We start from the raw sequence: 24,147 nt of genomic DNA, 5'->3' as shown, positions 1-24,147 counted from the left end.
GAGGTCAGCGGCCATTCTCTGATGATATTGATTAGCCGACGCCCTTAGTTAGCGCCAGCTACACTTTCTTTCCTCTCCTCCGTGTCTCCCACAGTACTTTCCGCGAATGCTCGCCGTCCCGACCACCCTCCGTCGTTCGAATCGCCACGATGGACCTCGGTTTCTACTCTCTTCTCTTCCTTTCTTCTCTATCTCTTTTTCTCATTTACCAATACACGGGAAGTTCGCTTTCTCGCCCTCGTTAGCGAGTAGGGGCGCGAGATACCGATGCGATGGAGAGAGACGGATCGAGGCTAAATCATTCATCAAGCAAATAAGGGGCTGACTCACGTCTCACGCATGCGGGATTATATTTGCGTGCAGCTTTCGTCACGTATGTTATAGCTAGGAAATCCTAACTATCTCGATAATATTTGGATTCTTAGATTCTTTTCAGGGGATAGAAAATGAATTCTCGATTTTATCCTACGTTTCGGAGTACAAATATCTGTAGCTGAATATCTTTGTTTTATGTATTTTTATTTATTTATCATTTCAATAGACATTGTTCCATGAATATAGTTGAATATGAAAAAGTATAACCTACGAGTGAGAGTGCATTCATAAACGAAAAGAACTTCGCCGATGTCAAAAAGTAATGCAATCGACTCGTGAAAGTTTCGAGCAAACAAACATGAAGCGTTAATGAAAAAGCGTGTAACTGATGCATAGTAGAAAATTTGGAATTTCAGAGAATACGATATATCTCGTAGCGAGAACTTTCCATGTTGAAAGCGTTATATGTCCGGGGTGTAATTAGACACTGCAGACTGGAACAACATCCAGAGCCCGGGATTGTTCCCAGAAATTAAGGGAAACGAGGGAAAGCCGGGAAAACTGGCAGGAATAGGGGATTCGGAGGGTTGCTAATTACGTGGACTCTTGAAGGGGGAGAAGCCATTTTCTGCGCAGACACAAAGGCCCCAGCGTTATATTAATACAGCGAGAGGGGAAATTTCTTTTGCAATTTGATCCCGATGCTCGATAGTATTACTTGTCTGTAAGAATAATTTCCGAGCGGTTGTTGCCTTGAATTAACAAACACGTAAATCGTTATTCGACTCATTATATGTACCAGTGTGTATATTAATATAGCCAGACGTAACGATCGCATTTAGCAATATTGAAAGGACAAACAATTTCGTTAGGCACTAAATAAAGTTTGAGATATTTAAGACAGCAAATTAATGCTAATTTTTGTGTGTCTTTCGCAGGTAAAGTTTGGATAGGCGATAACGAGGTCACGTGGCGGACCGAACAGTCTTTCAAGAGGACCTCACCCTTAAATCCTTGTACCACCACGACTACTACGACAACGACAGGTGGCGGAGCACCGGCACACCCCCACCTGTCACCACCTATTGCCGCCCCCGTAACCACTCCCGATCACAGAAGTCCCAGCAGTCTGCACGTGAAACTCGGTATTTCTCCTGGTAAGTGAAAATTCTAAGTTTCTGCAAAAATTTGTTGGGCTCCCCACGCCTCGGCACTAATGTGGGTTAACTATATTTCTTTTATCAATAGTTTTATCTTCTCGTAAAAATATCATAGAACCACCCGGGAATTTCATTCTTTAAACAGTTGTACGTTGAAATTTTAGGATTTTTAGGATTTAGGATAGGAAATTTTAAGATTTAAAAAGTAAAACAAGACAGCGAATGATATGTTAAAGTAATTATTATTATTATTTAAAACAAGGATGTCTCTGACGAAAGAAAAACATTTACGCGTCTACGTAAATATCGTGACTATATCCAGATACAAATTTTACTATGAATAGATACCAACAGAAGGCAGTTAAGTGCTAGGTAAAACGATCGGACAAATCCACATAACTTATGCTTGCAAATACGCGATAAGATCGATCCCGACGCGATCCACAGAAGAAAGAATCACTCCGATGGAGAACGGTGGCAGCACTCCGAAAAACCGGAGGGTCAGCGGCTTAAAACGGTCTTAAAGCGGGGCTCTTTAAATAATGCAATAAGCTTGATGTCATTTGCCGGACAATGGGAGTGGGGATGTTCCTTTTAGGGAAAGGTCCATCGAAATTGTCCCTCGCAGGTGCTCGCTTCCGACCCTCGCAGGCGGCTCAGCCAATCACGATGCCTCGATTGGCAATGCTCGTCCCGTTTCCGCTTGTGCCAATAATTGTCGACAATAACCATTATTATTATCTTTATGTAGCGTTACTATGTTTTTTCAGCAAACTTAACGAAATTTATTAAAGTATATTTTATCTTCTTACATCGTAAACTTTTCGAAAGTACGCAATTTGTCCGAGCAAGTAAGTACAAAGTAGTTATTTACGTATACATCAACATTTCTCAAAGATAATTAAATTCATAAGTATTTAATCTTAATAAGTCATTAGGTTCCTTTAGTATCCCATACCGAGACTATATTTGTCTAATTTTATACACTTCTGAAATTACACAGGAAAACATATGGCATGGTAAAAGAAATGGCACGGTAAAACAGTTTAAATATCTTCTCATATATGCCAAGAAAAAATTCTCTCTCTAATAATTCCACTTTGTGCTGAGTATTATTATGTTCTAACCATCTTCGAGGGATAAAACCGAGGAACTTTCATTCTCATCGTCGTATCGAAATACTGTGCTTTAGTCATAAAATGATATCAGACTCGGAAGGTTAGCCACGTTTTCCCCTATGATATTCATATATTCTCGTCTCTAATTAGAAACCGCGATGGAAAAAGATAGGTAGAGCGGAATAATCGTAGATTATTGCCGGAGGCGTTGCGTTGGAAGTGCGGCATCGCATCACGCCGCTATCGATCCGTACCGGAAGACGGTCCAACAAAGTGGAGGAACTGGAGGAAGGCGAATTCGCTCCGTTGCGTTCGAACGGTGGCTTCTTTCGTTTGCTTAAATAAACATTGCTCGAACAATAGCGTGGGGGCCCCGATCGGGGGCCTCTTTCGCTGTGGGTAGTTGCCGCGAACGGGAAGCCAATGGAGGGAGCCAGGGCTGAATCCTCTTCCTCTTTTTCCGTGGAAAAGAGAGGAAGCGGCATGTTTAATGCATCGTTCAACATTTCCATGTCAAACATCGCTTTGACTCGCGGAATTTAAAACCGTCTGGCCGGCGCGCACACCAACGTCCAGCCAGGCGATACGTGTGTGCGAGCTGATGGGAAAAACCGGCCATCTTTATTTACCGTCGAGCCGCCGCTGGACAAGGTGCGCCGAGGCTCGATAAGGGCACCGATCGATAAGGGTCGAAAGTTGAAAGCCGCGTGGTTGTAACGCGAGACGACCTAGCGTCTTCGTTCGTCGTTTGTTAGCTCGTCGGGATGTTTTCGAGGCTATGTGTATACAGAACGACGTCTCGCGTTTTTTATATTTACGAACATTTATATTATTCGATATTTTTCACGTTTTTACTAAAATTTAGACACGTAAACGGATATTAATGGCAAGCATTTCGTCGAGCGTCTTGAATTTTTGCATTCAAGTTGAGAAAAGTGGTGACAGAGGATACCAAGTTGTAAAGATAAAATGTACCTCGTTATCCTGTTGTTTAGAACGACTCGTTGCTTTCGAATGATGGTAATTTTTTAGTGTAAACACGAAGATCCAAAGAATTGTATCTTTGCATCGGTATATTTTATCAAATTTCTGTAGACATTTAAGAAGGACGAAAGGCAATATAGGAGTGGTATTTCGATCGTAGTCTCGGCTTTAAGAGCGGATACAGGCCAAAGAGCGCGGTCCTTCCGAGTCTATTTGCCTCGCAAAGCTATCCCGCCTAGCTGCCAAGTGTGTTTATTCGGTATATCAATAAGGACGAAGTGGACGAAAGCGAGGACGAGGTTCCCCAAGGGTTTCGTCCTCTTTCGCTGCCCGTCTCTCTGTCGGACAGCTTGATAACATTATGCTTCTTGCGCCGACATATGCACTGGCCGGTTTTTGAAGAATGAGGGATAGAACCCTAAAACGTTGTACCGTACCCACCGTGGACACATGTCGAAACGATGATCCTTTCGCCTAGGAAATCGGTATGAACCCTAAAATGGATCTATGAAAATCTATAAATCATTGGAATAATTAAAGAAATGTGTCGGGGTTCCATAACTCTACCATAAACTGGAGAAAAGATAAATGAATTTTTTCTTGTTAAGGTTCCTTGCGAAGGAAGGTTGACGCTTTTTATAGATATCCATATGAAATGTCGAAGATTATGCCATAGTTACGGACTTACGGTTGGTCGATATATAAATTTTTATAAGAGCAAACGCATCGTTCTTCCGATATATCATCCATCAGAACGACAATTCTTCGAAGCAGGTATGCGCTGTAACCATAGCCTTCCTTGCTCGTTAATTGGTTATTGAAGCCAAACAAAAGATAAAATTAAGAGGCACGCAAAGGAATTACGGACAAATGCCTTTTAAAAAGTAATCTTTGAAGTCAGTGAACTGTATAACGTAGTCTCGTAGTGTGTAAATTACGCTGTCCGGTTACGGAAGGATCCTTTCTTGCCGCTCTCGGATGTATCTCTCCCCTGGGACTATCATTCTTCTCCCTGGGCTCACCCTCTTCCTCGTAAGGTATTTAAATTCCTTTTATTCGGTCAAGCCCGGTCAAATTATTTCGCATGCCAATTTATCTCGGCATATCCAATACCAAATAAGAAAAATACATATTATTCGCTTCGTAATAATCTATCACGTCGTCGATTTGAAGTTGATGGTTCGGTGTACTTAATCTTCGAAATATTTCGAGGAACTTTTCGAAATTTCCTCGGGAACGTGTTTCAATGACGGTACGAGGCCGTTCGTATCTCCATTTTACCGTGTAGTTTGAAATATCGAGCAGCGGCCATATGCGAGCCAATAACCACGGCTACGCGTCGCTGGTGTACGCGAACGTTTTCATATACGGCGGCGCAAGGGACGCGTTCGGGGAGAGAAAGGGTGACCCCGTGAAATATTGGCTACATAGATTTCAACCATTATTGCCGCGTGTAAAACACGGCGACATTTGGCGCTAAATCGATCAGGCTGCTCGCGCCGCGTCACTGCTCCACCCGCGAGGGGCCAAGAAACTTTTGTAGATTGGCAGAATACTTTGCAGTCTATCACGTCGATCTGATATATTATCGCTGATATAATATTACCTGTTGACAAGAAATTAGGGACAGACACGTGCATTGCTCTTATTATCTTTTAGCAAATTAGAGATTAGTCGATACACAAAAGTATTGATTTATTTTCATTCAAAGAGCAAAAGCGACATCGAGAGATTAAAGGTGATGATTTGAAAATTATCAAGCATTTTATACCCGATTATGATTATTAGATTGCAGATGTTTACGCAAATTTGTATTTTTATCAATGTAATTAAAGAAATGCAGAGATTTATTTAACCCATGAAATATAACGAGTACATTACGCTTTCAACGTCTTATATATCTTTGCCTATCACAGGAAACATGCGTTCTATGCATTATTGCAGCTATAAATTTCCCATGGATACATAAACATTCACAGTCTAATAATCACAGAGTATTCTAAATTTCTTTAGATATGATGTTCAGCGACGAAAGACTGCGATGAAACGCCGTGAATGGTCGTTGCGGGGCGCTATGTATTTATGGAAGGCCGTGTGGCCGCGGCCTAAGAATAACAACGGATAAAGTATTCTCGCCATGAATATTTCGTATCTTCTATGGGGATCTCCCAGCTCGAACGTCGTTCAAATTGAATTCTGATTTAACTGGCCGCGTCTTGCCAGCACAGAAATATCCTTTGCGCGGTACTGGCGTCGCTTTCAGAAACGAACAGAAAGAGGAAGAGGAAGAGGAGAAGGAGGAGGAGGAAGAGGAGGATGAAGAGAAGGAGGTGAAAGAAGAGGCCACGGGTTCGGGGATCGATCCTTTACGTAGGAATTTCCTTCGAGACGAGAATCGAAGGGAAAGATCTACGCGGCGAGTTTCGCAGTTTCCGCTAGCTAACGCTTTCTGTATTTTTCTCTGTCTCTCTCTTTTTCTCATATAAGTTATGTGATTTATCGTCACGCAGTTAAGAGCCCGGATTTATAGTGACCGAAGTTGCACCAAAGTTTTATGGCCGGTCGAATTGTTTCGAACTGCGCTGAAAGCTCTCTCCTTCGCCTTCGAGCATGTTCTCGCGCGATGAACAAGCTCGAAAATTCAATTAAGTCGAGTGTGGGACGTTCCCAGTTTGACGTTGGTGCTTTGCTTGCAAAGTCCCAGCTAAGGAAAAATACGTTTATTCGAGTCAGCTAAGCACAGAACGATCAAACTCGTCGTATATTACGAGACACTGTTAGTCTTTGATATAATAGAGAATGAGGAAATATCAATTACTTGTAGCAAAAAAAAAACCAAGAAGGAGAAAATATAGTGTTATAAGAAGAGAAACAGTGTCGCATAAATGAATATATAGGAAAATCTCCGATATAGATAATAGCATCTCAAGATCGATAGAATTCGCGCTTCACTTCTTTATTCTTCGGGAAGATCCAAGTGCCGAATACCATAATACGTTAAATCAGCGTTTTATGCACGTTGATCCCATGAACTGATCGTTCGAGCTCCATGGCGGAAAAAATGAGATGCACGGCGGTAATTGATGACCCGCTTTAATAAACCGAGAGACATCGTTGCGGCAGAAAGCTCGAGGCAGTCGCGTGGACTCGAGGCGCGAGCAGCTGCTCGCCGCAAATTAGTATGGGGCTATAAACGATAGCGGTTTCGACAGTGTTCGAGTAATGTGTGGCTTGGATCGGTAGTTTAATTAAAGAGTTAATTAGGTTACGACAAAGTCGCGTTATTTCCCTCGAGAATTTATCTACAAGTCGTGTTACGTCCTCGTTCTGTTTCCTCGTGAAACATCGTTCGCATTGTTTGCATTTTCGCATTATCGCATAACGATTCAGGTTACGATTTCTCATTAAACATTAATAAGCGACCTCTTGGAAAACACACACATATCGATATTTATGCAATGGCGTTGTACGTATCGTGCACAAGCCAACGATTTTGCAGCATATTTCGGAGAGGAGTCGAAAAGAGATCGCAATTATCCCAAAAATTTATAATAACGCGAGATTTACCATAATTAATCGATTACGCCGGGACGTGCGTTGGTTCGCGAGGCACCATGCTAGCCGAGGGAATTTTTTTCAGATCATAATTTTAGATAGGCCGCTCGCCGTTCCCGCTGACGCAAATGGCGGCGTGTAGGCAAATTGAGGTGAGATTGGAGGTCAGCGCGATTCACCGGCCGCGGCTCGCCGCCTTGTGTACCGGGCGATACAAAAGCAATTTGCAACTTTGCTTCCCTTTATCTTAATTCTTGTACGAAAATCTTGGAGAGAAGCAAAGAATAAAAGCATGAAAGCAAATACTGAGAGAAATAATGTTTCTTTTCGCATCGCTACAGACGATGTTATCGCACACCATTTTATGATACGATGTTTAGGTTCGCATGAATTTCGAGTAGCGAAAAGGAGATTACCACGGTCGAGGAAACGATAGCGGGAGAGTAATCTGCCGTAAGACGGTTCAGTCATCAGAATCGTAGAACAGGATCCAGGGATGCAGATTAGCGAAAGAGACAAGAAACACGCTTCTATCCCCGTGCAACAGCTATTAACATCGTGATCGCCGAGGCTTCTATTAATAGCGAACGGAGAAAAAGGTCTGGCGGAGGATCGATTATTTTCTTGTCTCGGTTAACGTCACCGTTAGTTCACCGGGATACTTCTCCGACGTTGTGCACGCGTGATGACTCTATTTTACCAGGGGGTAGCGCCTTTTTACACTCTCTAAATTGCCCGAATCACCTTTAAAACTCAGAAAGGAACTGAAACAAAGCGAAGGAAACTAAAAGAAAGTGAAATTTCGCGAGAGCGAAGCATGATAGGAAATTATATCGATACGCGAAGCGTTTCTGGGTGCATGCAAAGAGAGTAGATAAGAAAACGACGCGATAAAAAGAAAGAAACGAGTCTTGGAACGTTGTTCGCTGCTCTATTCGAGCTTCCTGCGATCCAGCGGATGCGCGTGAATACGTAACGAACCGAACCTTACTCTCACGTGTTTTCTCCGCGTCTGACAGCCTCTGTCCAAAGAGAAACCATGGAAGATAATCCGAACTACTAATTAAGCCACCAAGACCGCTAGAGAAACCCTCGACTCTTCTATCCTGAAACGTTCGATGCGTGGAAGCACAGGCTAATTCCTCGTCTTTCCTATCACTGGATCAATCGTGGCTCGATTCAACGGGATTCCACGGCTGAAACTGGCCTCTGCCAAATCGAGTAACGCAATTTCGATCGGGCCCATGGACGGCGTTAATATTAATGATCGTGCCCGACCACGTATTCCAGGATTCGTTTTCTTTCGACGTAGCGTTGATTTATGGGGCCATGGTTTTGCGCTGGTGTCTCGTCGGCCAGTCAAAAGAAGACTACCGTTTATTGATCAAGATTTATCGATATGATGGAAATATTTCTTTGAGCGGTTACTAAGAAGCAACGTTCATCGAGGATACATTAGCAAGATACCTTAACCATGTTGTGTACGTTACCAGGAAAGTAACGAAGAATTTCGAGCATGATGCTCATATTTAATTCGACCTTTGGATTTCTCATTTTCCACGCTGTACGAAGGATAAGGAAGGAATCACCCGGTACGTGAATCGGCGCGAAGCACCGCGTAATACCAAGGGATCACGGTGGACCGGCTAACGTGATTATTATAAAGTCAATACGTTGCTAACTCATCAGCCGGCTCCGCCCTCTAACAGCCCGGTAATATGCACCGGCCAAGAAGTCAGTTACGCTCTATCAGTGCGCTCTTTCTCTTTCTCCTTCCGCTCCCTTGTTTCTTTCTCTCTCGATCTGACCCTTTTCCCTCTCCTCCATCGTACACACATCGCGTCTCTTCGTTTCGTTGCTCTTAACTTTCTTCGTTGGCTCGACGACGACGTAGCGTCGCTCGATCTCGCTTCATCGAGATGGAAACACCAAGTGTGTCTACCTACGTCGAATAGGCACGTAAGTACCGACCTACGCGTGCAACCTACCGTACGTATAACCTACCTTCGGCCTGCTGTTCCTCTCTTACTCTTTCTTCTTTTATCTTTTTCTTTTCCTCTTGTTCTCTCGCTCTTTCCATCGTCCGCTTTTGCACGTGCAATACACGCTCCGCGGTACGGCACGACGTATCTGGCGGATCTCGAACGAGCCGCACGAAATCGCTGCCTGCAATTACCCCCGAGAAATATATTACTTAAGGATTGCTCGCTAAGAACGCAGACGATAAGGATGCTTCCACGTCCGGCGATCACGGTCCCCCGCGTGAACTCGCACTACGTTCGACTCTCCTCACTACTGGTTCGTTCCAGGTTTCCTCTGCGTAGCGGGTAGGTTTAATGGGCTTCGATCTTGCGTGCATCGTGGCTTCGGAGTGACGGTGCCTCTCGTAGGAAATCGGAGAATTTGAATCCTTTGGCGTTCGGCATTCTCTGAATTAGTCAGCTTCACGGTAGCTAGCTTGGAAAAATTTGTCGATGAAACAGAAGTGTAGAATTTTCATTTCCGAAAATTTCTTCCGTCAACTAGTACCGTTGAGTCGTATGTACGATATAAGCGATCAGAGTAGTCTGCATTAGATTTGAGTTTAATTAAAAGAACTAATATGTATATACGAATGCCATTGATTAATTCTATCGTATATTCCGCTCAACGAGTCTCCTAAAGCTCATACGATCGTTGATACACGAATCGTTCGTCTTTGATTCAAATTTAGCGCCTCGTTCCTCGAGATCTACCGGTGCTCGAAAAGTAGCGCGATCTATGGAAACGATCGAGGGTTATCGGGCAGTCTCGTCTCTGTGATAAATGCGTGCAGTACAACGTGCAACTGATAACGTATTACGCGAAAAGGGAAAAAGTAAAAGATGCGAGAGGGGCTGGAGTGTCTGTTACACGGTTTACAGACAGCAAGGAACGCGTTATTACAGCCAGCTAGAGGTGCCGTGCGAGGGGAGCAGTGACTCTTTTCCCCGGCAACGCGAAGTTCAAGGTCCGTCCTGGGTTGGGTCGTTTCATTCATTCGCGTTGGATAGCGAGCTGTGTGTGGTTGCCCCAGCACGTTGAGGAACTCGTGCGCGTTACACGCGGGTATAGATCTAGTTGCAATTTTTCGATTCTATTTGTCGGTATAGATATTTTATAATTGCTTCTGCTAGACACACACACACACACACACACACACACACACGCTCTTTTGAAAGTTTGAAAGCAACTTGGAAACCTTGTTCGTACTTTCTAGCGTAGATTTCTGGTTCACAGGAAAGGTACTATTCACAAGATAAGTGAAGTAAACTCAACCGCAGTATCCTTTCTTATTTCATTTGAAGTTAAGGACCAAGAATTATTCACGGACTCGCAAGATGTTCTAAACAAATTCCATGTCATAAGTAAATTCCATAAGTATGCTTTTTTTCTTTCGTTTCAAATTAGAAACCAAAATTCTAATTCGAATCCTAGCAACCTAGAAACTTTTCATCTTGGAAACCAAAGATCATTGCTCGGAAAATCTAATGAAACTTATCGTTCGAACAAATGTTTAATATATGAAAGATAAATAACAGACGTCAAAGAGACAAATTGAACACCTAAGTTCCTACCGAAGCAGCAGGTTGAACGGCAGACGCGAGAAAGTTTGACGAAGTGTTCGCACTTAGGGAGCGTGCGTATGGACAGGTTTCCATGGTTAATTTCGCGAACACCGCGGCGATCGCGGCCCTCCGCGCGGTCAACAAGCACACGACGACACTCGTGATGCAACAACATCCTCTCACACATTCTTCGATCATCTCCTATATATGAAGTCCATCGTGGCCAAACGGAGAGAGATGAATTGAACGAACCGCGTGTCGGTGATGGTGTATAGACGCGTGTGTGCTCGGCCGGTCTGTGCAGGGTCAGAGGTTAAGCGGCGTGATTGAGTCTTGCTTACAAGGAGCCGCCCTTCGTTGCTGCTCTCGGTTCCTACCTTCTTCTTCGTGGGGAAGGAAACCATAATGCAATTTAAGCCATAATGCTTGACTTTAAATTGAAAAGATTGCCCGGGGGATGCGAGGGAGCCCGACTATCGTAGCGGCCACGGAGGCGGTGGTGCTGATTCCGTGCTGCGGTTTCAGCACCAGGAGGATGAGGTCGCTTTCAAGGAGGGATGTATCCATTCTTCCACCACGTTTCTGCGTTTTAACACACAGGCTTGGAAAACGCTGCATGCGCGTGATGCGGTTTTAAGCAGCTTACGTCTAGCTGACCGCTAGACGAACAATCCCTTGTGTTCGATATTAACTCTTCTATGTTCTTTCAGTCACTTTCGACTGTTAGAAAATTTCTTAAAACATTAAAAGTCTTTTTCTCGGGCGAAACGAAAGTTTGGTTGACACATAGAAATTCAAGGACATCGTTGATATTTATGCTTCGAGAAGATTCTGCAGCCTACCAGAATGCGTTCTTTGTTTCTATCAAAAAGTGCATTGCATGAATTCTTACACGGCGAAGTGTGAAGAGGAGAACGCGTCTTTTTCACGCGTGTACCTAGCAACTACGCGTCTATGATCATGTTCGCGGCTAGGCTGGTCGACCTTTACACCTCTCGTAACCGCGTGGTCACCACTTTCAGACGTGGACGACGGTGATTAGCGTGAATCGCTACCTTCGCGTGGAGCATACGTTGTTTGGACGTAGCAGATGGTCGACTTCGATTTAAAGATTTTTCGAGATCCGAACGAGATAGCTTAGCTGCTTTTCCAAGTTGATTATTCTAGGATGAGTCTTTGCTCAGATACGAAGGATGATAAGGGAAATGGTTGGGCTAATTGCAGTGAAAGAGAGAAGAGAGACCGATTATTCCTAGTGAAATTGCAACGTCAGCAGGTGTCGAGGGAAAGGAATTTCCGGCTGGAAGTTTCGGAGATCTAATAATTTTGAGCAAGGAGTCGAACTTGTTCCTTCGATTGGCAAACTTCGCCACGCGGTCCCGCTGACCAGTGGCCATCTGTTGGGTCGTTGCTGTACTGGTTCTACCCTTCTTCCCCCTCCCCTGCCTCGCTCCGCTCCAGCTTACATTTCCAATCAATAACCGATTGAACAACCCCCTCTCAACCCCCATCTGTTAGTCCCTCGCATTCCTGCAAGCAAACGGCCAAACAGTTCTGCGTTCCGCGACTCGAGCATGTTGCTTTTCCTGTCCCTGGTGGTTCTCTGAGAATAACGAATACATAATTGTGCGAAGAATTGTGATCGATGCTGGTTGATGGAAGTACTATATAAATTAAATATCTTTCAATGGGCGTAAAGAATTTTTAATAACAAGACAATTGGTCTCCAGATACGGTAATTGCAATTATTATTGACTGATGTAAAGTAACATGAAAAGTGTAAAGTACGAAACTTGTACCAGAGAAGTTCAAAAGTAATATATTTTGTAAAAGTTCTTTCAAATTTTCAAGGATGTACCGCTGCAAATCTATAAAGTTCCCGTGGAAAATTGTGAATTTTTTCAATAATTCTAGCGCCAACATACAGTCACAAGAAAATAGAATATTGCAAGAAGCTATAAAATATAATCGTCGATTTCAATATATGTCTAATTTTCATTCCATGGAAATCTCTAAAATTTCTTATTCGATAATTCCGAACACATGTATAATCAAGGGTCAGATTTTCGAACAGAAGGGATCTATAGATCGTAGATCCATTTTTTCGAAGATCAAGAGTGGCGAAACAGGGTGGTTGGGGGTGGCGAGATGATAAATCAGATAGGTGGCAGCAGCTGGTGCTCGGGAAATTGCTTGGCCATTGTGTCGGGACGTGTTATTTTGGAAAATCATCTCTCGGTTCTTTGCCTGCTAATTTCGGTGGGCCTTGTGCCCGAAATTATTACCTACTTCCTGGGTCGCGGACCTGCCGGTGGCCGGCAACCCTCGGCTCAGGCATATGGAATCCGGTTATGGACAGCCTATCGGGTTTCTTCCGACAAGCTACGCTTTGCCGTTAATTGCGATCGCCTCCTCTCAGTTTCCCTGTTTCCACAATATTTTCTTTACTACAACGAACGTTACAATGACCTGCCATTTTCTGAGAAAAATTTGGAAAATTGTTGTCGGAACTGTAATTGATAAATAGGCATCTAAATTTTTTACCATCGACTCTGTCAGATTTGATTTCTTACTAATTTCTTTTCTTTTCTTTCTATTCTATTTCTTTCTATTCTATTTCTTACTAATTTAACTAAAGCAAATACTTGAGCTATAAATATTTCTTTTTACCCGTCTATAAATCTAAAGTTAAGGGTTGAAGGGATGTCCAAGAGAAATGGGCTTTTCGATGGAAGCGTAGACTCGCAAATATCGCAGAAACAAAATATTCGTAGTTCTCTTTAGAATACATTAGAACCCGTTAGTTACTATTGGAAAAATAATTATTTGCTTCGACCGTGATCTTTTTCGATTTGTACGGTTTTGTAAATGTTACCGTAATCATGGAACCGTTTCCAAAAATCCAAACGTCCTGAGACTTTAAAGTTCGCCGTCACTGAATATTAAAAATTCCAGCAAATACGTAACAGGTCTAACGGGCCTTTACCATTCACGGGTCTCCCTTGTATTCGCCAAATGCATAGATATGTAAATTTACTTTTTTCCGGCTGAATGAGGCGGACTGTTGAAAAATGTCGGGAACTATTCTCGTGGAAAGCCGGCAGCAGGCTACGTATCTGAAACGTGGGCCTGAAGGGAATAAGAGTCTTAAAGATTTTTGGAACATCCTCCCGCATTAGCATGTAGAAGGATGTGCCGATCGGGCTGCACAGGTTTCGAAAAGAAGATTGAAATCATTTGGTCTTTTCAGGTAGCCTTATGAACTCATTAAGTAGTTTTTGTGGTCGCCTTTTCAGCAGTTGATGGGCCGACGTTGTTTCTTTTAAGAAATTCCCAAAGATTCTCGAGAGGCTATAATCTGTTCCGTTGCCGAAATTACAAAAATCATAGATCATTGTTTTTCATGAACTTGCATATTGGGGAAATAGAAGGTCGCAATATTACATTTTCTCGATCAGTTCCACGTTTATTTTATTTTCCCCGTTTCATGGAAAACACGGTCGTGACCCTTAGTGTGCTCGCATCATAATAAGGGTATAAACCGGCTCGTACGAGTCGGCGAAAATCTGCCCTCTGACCCCGCTAACCTCTGCTCAGACTACTGCACCCTAGGCTGGCTTGACCCCTCTCGACACGGGGCAATAAGAGAATCCTGGTAGAAAATTCGTGTAATCGTAGCTGCCCGTCTTATCGTATCTTTCATCTTTTACAATCAGGCCAAATTACGAAAAATAGTTTCAACAGAAAACGCATGCTTTCCCCTTTACGTTCATAACAAACGAATTTAATATGTCGAATCGCATCGTATGTATACCCGACCCAATCAATTTACCCGTGAGTTCCCCGAATTTCACGCCAGAGTAGAATTTCTGTTTTCGAGAAATCGGCGTTAGCCACGCGACCGTCCAGTTTCGAACAATCTGCCAGCTTCCCGCCCGGAAATTTGTCCCAGTCGAACCATTACCGTAGGCACAATTAAAGCCAATAATTCACCAAACCAGGGGGTAGTCCAGTTTCGAGATCAACGGATGAAAGGGCGAAATGTCCACGTTCCAGATTTTCGAGTGTGTCGATTTTTCCCCTCTCCCGAATCGGACGAGTGGCAGCCCCGCACACACGCGCCAGTTTAACAATAATGGTCACTGACCATTGGCCATCCCTGAATATTCCAAACCCGGACGATGATTCAATCTGACAATGGACCGTTCGTTCGGACAATGCTCTGGTCAAATGCACTATCGGCGGCAAACGGTGGATGGGGGTGGTTGCAAAATAGGGGCGGCGAATGGACCCTTACGTTGCTCTCTCCCGCTGCCCCGTTGAAAGCGTGGGTGGCTGAACGGAACGCGGCCTTTCATTTTTCTCTCGCATTTTCTTTCGAGAATGCCCGGTGCTTCTCTTTCTCTCCCTCTCTCTCTGAAAATTTGCTCGATTCTGAGTCTGATCGATCTTGAACATAGAGAGGCTACGAATGATATATGTCGCGTGACCGGATGGGAATTCAGAGCAAGAGATGCGGGCCATTTTCCAGCTTCGATGCTTTTTTCAGGTTCGGTTACTTCTTTGTAATTGAGCTGAGTTGAGAGTAAAATCGTATCGACTGGTATGATTTCTATTTGCTTCAGAATATACAGTAACGATTTGCACAATTGAATTAATTTTTGCTTGTTCCCTATTCGTTCACCATTATTTATATGTTCATCTTCTTTTTTTGAACTTTCTTTAACGTATTAATGGTTTATCGTATAAAACACGTCCATGAAAAACTCTAAGAATTTCTGCTCTTCATTATCCCGAAACAAGTAAAACACTGCGTACGATAACAGTATAGGGAAAATTGGTAATGAGGTGCTTGATTGTTTGATTAGAACCCCACCGAAGCGCTTGCTGACGTTGGCCCACTTCGTAGGTCGGTGATAATTGAGCCAATAATTAACCGAGTTAGATAATTTGCAGATCGATCCGGGTGTAAAAATAATTGTGCCCCAGCGTTAGCCGCTTGTACTTTTTCTGGGCAACTAGGGTATCGGCGAACCGTGGGAAGGCCAATTCCATCGCAATTGCTCAATCAACATTTACAATAACGACTATCAATGGCAAACAGCCGGGATGAACATAAATTAAACCAAGACTAATGGAACAGCCACTCTACCATACTTTCGCTAAGTTAAATTTTCAAATAAACTTTCAAATAAAGCGTCATTTAACGGTCGATTTACTCCCAAAATCTTTCCTGACATTGGGATGAGATTTACAGGCAAATAACTATTTGTAAATGTAGATTTTCGCAAGACACGGAAAGCCCATTTGGAATCTTCCTATGTGTGAGAAAGAAAAAAAAATTTACAACGCCCTTACGCTTGATCCTCCATGTCAGGGACGCAAATTTGCTTTTTTTTTCCTTTTTTTTTATTTGCTTCTTTTACCGACAAGGTTGCTCTCTAGTTTTACGACTTAATGACTCCTCCGAACGACGAGGTATTCCGAAATTCCAATGAACTGCGCTGTAGTTGTTCCTTTTTTCTTTTTTTCTCTCTTATTCTTCTCTTTGTTACCAAACACCCTTCATTTCGACGAAAGGGCTGAGAGAATAGCCGGCAATGGAATTTGCTCCGAGACGAGACTACGGTCATAGTCGTTTTTCCGTAACTTCATCCGATCGTCTACGATTCGTAAAAATCATAGTGCTGCCTGTCGTCCTCATTCCATCAACAAAATGCTAAAAAAATCCTAAGCATACACAGTGGAGGCATTTTCATGTATTCGAGTGAAATTTTAGTTAGCGTCGGGCAAAATATTACTTACATAAATCATTCATGACAGAAAGTTCTGCAATTACAGAAATTGTTTGTTGCTCGACAACTTGTATGAACAAAAGGAGTTCTGCTACAAAGTCATAACGTAAGTTTTCCTTGATAATTATCCGTAATTAACATCTTTGAACAACTAACCTCCTATTGTTCTCATATGCAGTTAGAATCTTTCCCAAATTAAAAGGGCAGGACAATTGCACGACCGTCGAAAACTGGGGTGGTAGGAAGAGGGAAGAACGTTTCTATAATTCAGCACGGTAGCTGGCGAGACGTGGATCGTTCGGGATCGAGGATCAGGGGCGGATAATGTATGTACCCTCTGTCGAACACGGCGAGAGAGAAGAGTGCTCTAGAGAGTGGCACGTACCGGATCTCTGTCTCCTCGCCTCTCTCTCTTCTTCACACTGGTATTGCGGAGGGTTTGCGGGGGTGCACCTCGACGGGCCAGCTGAGAAGAGGGGCAGCGCTGACCAACGCGAACGGACAGCTCTTGGCTCACCAGTAGACAAGTTGCCCCCGGCAAGCTAACTTGGGGCACCCCTGGTTTTTTCAAATATATCAACTACTCGTAGGACAAGTTTTACACGTTGATTATTCCACAACCTAGTCTCGATTTCGATAGTGAATTGGTGAAAGCTTCTTTCTCTGTGAAGGTGAGATCGATCATCAAAGGTCAGAAGTCTTGTTCGTATATTTAATTATTGAAGGTCGTTTTGTGTGAAATAAATTACGAAGTACGACGTGTTATTGAAGAGGAAGTTCGCCCCTGATGAGACGAGAAATACGTAGTTCACAGGAGGATTAGTATTACACAGAGATTATTTCAAAGGTTTTTCGATGGTTGTGGGAATCTATCAATTTGGAAGCAAGAGGACGATGCACGCGGACACAAAACCGACTTTCCCAATACGTAAGCATTTTAAACATTCTCCTTCCTCGTGGAAGAGAAAAGATTGTTTCTTACAAATGGTGTTGAATAATATTTCTGTGATAATTCGACTAGGGTTCGATTTTGTTGCAATGGAGCTAATAGGATTCCGCTCCGTTGGGGTTCTTAAAGACCCATATCGTATTCCATTATTGTGAATGATAATACCAGCATCTAGTTTGGAGAAATTTTATGGAAAACTATCAAGTCCCGCATGGAGCAACGTGTTCTTTTAAATTAGTCTCTGCTCGATGCTTTCTGTGTTCTGGCGTACTTTTATCGTTGTTTATTCCTCTGCCCTAATCATGTTAAAATTACATGTATTTAATTCATCGTTTATCAATTGCATTATCGAATACAGTTTCATATGTGCACATATGTTAAAAGAAATACAGAGGACGCGTGTTGGAGCTCCTTCTGTTAGGGTATGAAATGCAAAACCAACCCCCTTTCTGTGATTAGACCAGCGTGCAACGATTGGGGTTGCCTTTAGGTCGAGAAGGGATGCTCCCGCCATTTTAAAGTCCCCACCCCCTTCGTTTATAGTAGCTTCTGCTAGCCCCATACGCTTCAGATTATCGGCGGACGCACTCGAATTCCATTCTGTCGTCCCTTCGACTCTGTATCCTTTTACCTACACTCTAACCCCTTCTACTCGATTCTATTTGCAGATTGTTTCTTTTTCGATTATTCATGATCGAATCTGCACATAATTCAAGAACGAAGTTTGTAATTTATATAGATTGGTTCGGTACTTAATTTCCTAGGGTAATAGAAACTGTGCAGTGGGCGTATGCTAATTGAACCGTGGATTCATAAATTTTCATGAAATATCGGCGAGCACTTGCGGTGATTCCCCGCTAAGCTCATAATGATGTTTTAATAGGATTATAGCGCGATAAGTCGAACGTCAGTCACGCTTTGCATTATCGGCGGATTTCTCGCACGCCTTCATCGATTTCGTGTGAGCAGAATGCACGCAAATACGATCGTTCCACTGTCCCACTAATGCAAAATAAAAAATTGCAAAACGCTATCTTTCTCACTCTATATATTCACGAACTAAAAAGCGTATACATTTAACTCGAGTTTCATTATGAAATTATCGCACAATATCAAAGAAGTTTTCTTCAAATTTTTTTCCTTGAACCTTTCCTGAAATCTCTCTAAGGAAATAAAATCTTGTCTAACTACTTATATCTATTGTACGAATAACTCTTTGGTAGAGACCAAGACCGACATAAATGAACAAACGATTAACGATTAATAGTATGTTACATGTGGCGCGGAAATGGAGACGAATTACGTACAACGTTTGTCACATGTTTCCTAAACACTAACAGCGACCCGCGAGAGAAGTCCATTAGCTACTTAGTGGAATAATTTCGAAGAAAAGTTAAGGGCGAGTGCCGATAGATCCCACGGAAAATCTAATTAAATCGAGCCCGCAGAAAAACTGGTTTCATCGAGAGGTAGCTCGAACGAAACTCGGCTCGTAATCTTGGGAGGGCACCTTATCAGATCGTTATCAACCGATCTGACCGCGTTCCTGCTTCTGGGTTGGTCACGATCCCGGGGTCCAATGGCCCTCATACCTTCCCACTCCTCTATCCCTCTCGTGGATGCGGGCCTTACTTACGTACAGTACCTTAATTAAGCGTTATGACTCGAATTCCTTGTTAAGCGAACACGTAGCCTCCCCTTGTAGCGCACTCGACCAGATCCTCCTCGAGTTTCGTACAAATTTGTGACCGTGTTACTCGAACGGTTCGCCTGCCCCGTGAACCAACCGCGTTCGATGCTTTTCACTATAACTTAAACCTTTAATTATGTACGTATATGTTCTTTCAGCTAGGAAAATTGGTATCTTTTCTCACGATTAACGTTTCGGTTATTTCGAAACGTGAAGAGATAATGGCTAAATCGTAGTCGAGTTGGAGGAAGAAAAATCGAAAGAAAGGCGAGGATTAATAGAGACAAATAGAATTTGAGGGCACTTTGGCCTTTCCTCAGCACAGCCAGAAAATAATATTTCTCGTTGAGCCGTCAGTAGCAAAATGGCGCTCGAATTAATTAATTACACGTTCACCAGGACTGGTAGGTAACTCGATTTCGCGCAATTGAGTTGTTGGTTCGGAGGCGGGCATCCGGCGGCCCCCTCGGCTTACCTACGTTTCCTCTCGGCTGTTTCCCGCTTCCAAGTCGTCGGCATTATCGATATTTGCACGCTACGATAATTATCGAGGCTTGAGATCTCTCCTCACGCCTCGATGGCGCGCCGTTTTAATTCGCCCCTCTTGTGTTCCACGGTTATATCCGTACGGTGGCGTTTTCTGAAAAATTGCGGATATTCATCATTAAGACAGTTCATTTGCCAATAATTCATTCCTGAACGAATGTGGACAGTATAAAGTTGTTAAACTACGATAACGCTCTTCAACGTCTCCAACAAAACGAATTCGTGAATTATTTATGACTGTTTAAGACGTTAAATTTAATTGCAACGATGTCTTGATAATGCAAGCATAACCTTCATCCCTGTCTTAATAAATATTCGGTTGGATGTAAAAAAAACATCATTTCGTATACACGAATCTCGAAACGTCACGTTGGTATGCGATAATTACGATCATCGATGAAAATAGCTGGAGGCTTCTATATAAAATGAAAAAACATTCATACTGAAAGCTATGCTCTTTTGTCTTGTTGCTCCTTATTTGTTGGACTTTCTTCTCTCTCTCTCTCTCTCTCTCTCTCTCTCTCTCTCTCTCTCTCTCTCTCTCTCTCTCTCTCTCTCTCTCTCTCTCTCTCTCTCTCTCTCTCTCTCTCTCTCTCTCTCTCTCTCTCTCTCTCTCTCTCTCTCTCTCTCTCTCTCTCTCTCTCTCTCTCTCTCTCTCTCTCTCTCTCTCTCTCTCTCTCTCTCTCTCTCTCTCTCTCTCTCTCTCTCTCTCTCTCTCTCTCTCTCTCTCTCTCTCTCTCTCTCTCTCTCTCTCTCTCTCTCTCTCTCTCTCTCTCTCTCTCTCTCTCTCTCTCTCTCTCTCTCTCTCTCTCTCTCTCTCTCTCTCTCTCTCTCTCTCTCTCTCTCTCTCTCTCTCTCTCTCTCTCTCTCTCTCTCTCTCTCTCTCTCTCTCTCTCTCTCTCTCTCTCTCTCTCTCTCTCTCTCTCTCTCTCTCTCTCTCTCTCTCTCTCTCTCTCTCTCTCTCTCTCTCTCTCTCTCTCTCTCTCTCTCTCTCTCTCTCTCTCTCTCTCTCTCTCTCTCTCTCTCCCCCCTCCTCTCCTCCGTGTGTATATATACAGCTGGCTCGACAGTGCCAGAAGCACTCCCGTTGGATATAATATATCGTCCGGATTAGCGGAGCCCTCTTATTGTTTTCCACTCTTGCGAGGATCTGCTTCAGCCGCCCCTAGCTTCGAAGCGTATTCTCGCGTTTCTTTCTCCTCCTTCTACCCTGAAATGGTGCGCTCGCGTCCTTAGTTATAACTTAATTACAAGAAAAGCTGCTCGTACCGGCAGACCGGCTGCCTCGATGCGATATATATTAGATTTCCCGTCGTTAGAAACTTTTTCCGCCGAGAAATTATATCCTGAAAAGGGGGTGAAGATGGAGACGATTGGAGAACGAGGTTGGCTCTGGACCAGACATTCGAACATCTATTAAATCAACCGTTCAACTTCTTTTACTATCGCGGACTATCTGAAACAGATATGAAACGCGTAGAACTTTAATTTTGTTTTCCAGGGTTGCTTAAATTTTACTGTATTGCAAATTACACGACAGAATAGACGGTAGAATGGTTTGAATGACCAGCCGATGCGTAATCCCGTCGATTTAATTTCTATTTCAAAATGTCAGACGTCGGACACGAGACGATGATTCCAAGTTGCCTCGACGAGAGACGTAACGTCATAGTTGTATCGAGTTGCGGATCGGGGGCCGATATTTAAGATGTACATACGCCGTACTCATGGCAAAGCTCTCTAATTACCGCGTAATTATGAGCATCAACGCGGACGGCCGTTCCTCTTGGTAGCTTGTAACGCGACCAAGAACCACGATAGGGTCGTGTCGTAATCGTCAGGACTAGGGAGAGGTAGCCATGTCGCTGTCGCGGCTATTGTGCCAATTAAGGCGAATTTCTGTCGTTATTATTTTTCAATGGATTATACACGCGTCTCCCTGCATTTGCATTCGATGAATATTTCATTCGCCATGGGGCAGGATGTTTCGCGACACGGAAAACGACGGTTAATTAATCGAACGTGCAGGATAGATTCGACGTGTATACGAAAGTACTCGCTTAACGGAGCGCATTTACTAGATGGGAGATAAAGGCTGCGTGTTTTGGAAGCATCGATACGTCGCGGCATAAAAGAGTCAATTCTGAAATTGGGTTCAAGGTGCAACGTTGTTAACGAGCGAACAGCTGCAACTTTGCGGTGCCGACTCCACATCGAGGCAAATTCCCAAAAGGGCACCGTACGTACAATTTAGTTTAGAAATTGAGACGAGAAATCCTTTGTTTCGGCAACAGTCCTGCATGTAAACACTCTACCATCATCTTTTCCTCTAATCAAAAGCTCATTAGTCAGCATACAGCATGCGTTCACGAGATCTGATCGCGACGAATCCGCCACCCGGGTGTCGTCTAGAGTCACGGTTATTTCTTTTTCTGCTCGCACGTAGCTTCGGTCTCGATTGCTCCCGGCCGAGGCGTTTCCCTGACGAATAAGTCGACTCCATTACCTCGCCGCGTGAAGCACTTACGTTCGCCCCCCTGTCTCTCCTCGTCGCGCCGGATGCTTCCTCCCGCGGTGGCCACGGAGTCGCCTGGAAAACCATCCCCTCGGGCGTAAGGTCCGCGTACGCGTCCCTACGAGGCCGTTAATGGCCCCTCGTTCTCTCTTCTGGTCTACGTGCAACGAAATGTCGTCGCGCTACGACCCGTCGGACGTGTCTGCACAGTTTCACGGTAATTCCAACGAAAATACCGTAATAAGAAAAGACGTGCGAAAGTGTTGGTTGTCCAGGGCCTCGATTCAACGATCGTTCTTTCCGTGATACGCGACGGGTTATGATTTGAGTTTAATACGATGAGCGATCATACTTTGTATAAATTGGTTACCTTGAGAGAAAGTAGCGGGAGTTGGATTTGGATATCTGTACGAGGACCATGACTAGTTTAAGGTGTAAGTCACATTAGTAACCGGCTATTATTTATGATTACAGAAATATTTAGTAACTGCAAATACTTTATCTTCTCATGTGGTAACAGGTTTCATAAAATTATTATAATAACGACGCCACAGTAGCGTCACCGGTCGTCAAAACTTTCTATTTCGGATTCCTTTGAATTTTATCCTGCACACAAATCGAAGAAACGATATCCGATGTCTAGTACTACGCTGTTTGGTATTGTTCGATAGCTAGTGGCAGCATAAAATTTAATCAACAGAGTGGTTTCTTGCCAACAAGGGGATCGATAAATATAAATCTCTCTGCATGCACCGATACGTATAAGATCCAAATACTACGCGCTATATACGTAAGTAACTACATTATTGCGTCCCGTAGGCCGGTCAAGCCTACCCACGGATCGCGTCGAATTAACTCGTCGTAAATTACGGCGCCATTTTCGAATTGCCACGGGCGAACGAGGCGGGAACCGGTGGATCTTGAGGAAGGGGTGCAAGATCAGGCGCGCGTGTCACAGAATGGAAAGCAATAAAAGAGGGGCCAAAGCTCTTTTATGCATCGAATGTGCGCCACGCGACCCCAACCCTTCTCCGATCATCCTCATCAATTTCAAATAATTTCTCTGTGTCGCGACCATCTTTTTCTTCTCCCCTCTAACAGCGTGTCTATCGATGTTGTGTTTTTCTTTTTTTACCCTCCTCCGGTGCATCTCGTTCGTTTGTCACGCCGTTAGAGTAGGGGCGAAAGAAACTAGCGACAGTTCAGCCCCACCGAATCACGCGCGATCGTCTCGTAAGCAATTATTCCATGATCCGTCAGTTTCGTCGCGGGATTAGGCGTTTCGAGGACGATTATCGACCGATGATGGATCGACCGACGCCTGAAAGCCGCGTACAGAGCATCGAGATCATTTAATTGGATGGAACGCAGTTGGGACGGTTTCTGCACCCGTATAACGCTCGTTGCGCTTCGCGGAAACGGAGGGACAAGCGAGAGCGTTGCCAGAGTAGAAATCCAGATGAAACATCGTGGCTTCCTGGAAACCCTCGCTGGAGGAAACGATCTGACTGGCCTTTATACCTCGAAATGATCCTGGCCACGCGGTGAACGCGTTCATGGATACTTGTTTCTTGTGCCTTGTTACCTGGTTCAATCAAGGAGATAATATGCAGGATTTTATCTCTGTACTCCGTGGGATCTTCTGCTTATTTAGCAACGGGTTGCGTTGAATATTATACAAGTCGTTTTCTTGATTATAATGTTTCCTCTTGTAAATAACTACGTCAACAGTCATTTGTCACTCGCTTCTACATGTATCGTGGAATTCACAAATCTTCAAGAACTCTCTCTTTGCGTTTAGCGAAGATTTCGAAGCGCACCAGAACGGGTCCTCCCGAAACCACATTCTCCAGAATCTCTTCTTGAAACGTCAACTTAATCGGGATTAATTAACACAAATTTCTTCAGTCCTAAGAAAACTAGCCAAAGACAA

General features: G+C 43.7%; 1 protein-coding gene across 3 annotated transcripts in view; it reads left to right on the top strand.

The window, feature by feature from the left end:
• Positions 1-24,147, top strand: part of LOC100749404 (POU domain, class 2, transcription factor 2-like) — a 124,460-nt gene that overhangs the window by 64,375 nt on the left and 35,938 nt on the right. For all 3 annotated transcript variants that reach the window (XM_033320134.1, XM_012384273.3, XM_012384271.3), the window contains one exon: positions 1,254-1,472. In XM_033320134.1, coding sequence (XP_033176025.1) covers positions 1,254-1,472 — 219 coding nt within the window. The remainder of the gene's footprint in view (positions 1-1,253; positions 1,473-24,147) is intronic.

The sequence above is a fragment of the Bombus impatiens genome, unplaced genomic scaffold (assembly GCF_000188095.3).
Source record: "Bombus impatiens unplaced genomic scaffold, BIMP_2.2 scf_0248, whole genome shotgun sequence".
NCBI classification, from domain to species: domain Eukaryota; kingdom Metazoa; phylum Arthropoda; class Insecta; order Hymenoptera; family Apidae; genus Bombus; species Bombus impatiens.
The sequence above is the reverse complement of the archived record's forward strand: the minus strand, read 5'-3'. Positions and strand labels throughout refer to the sequence as shown.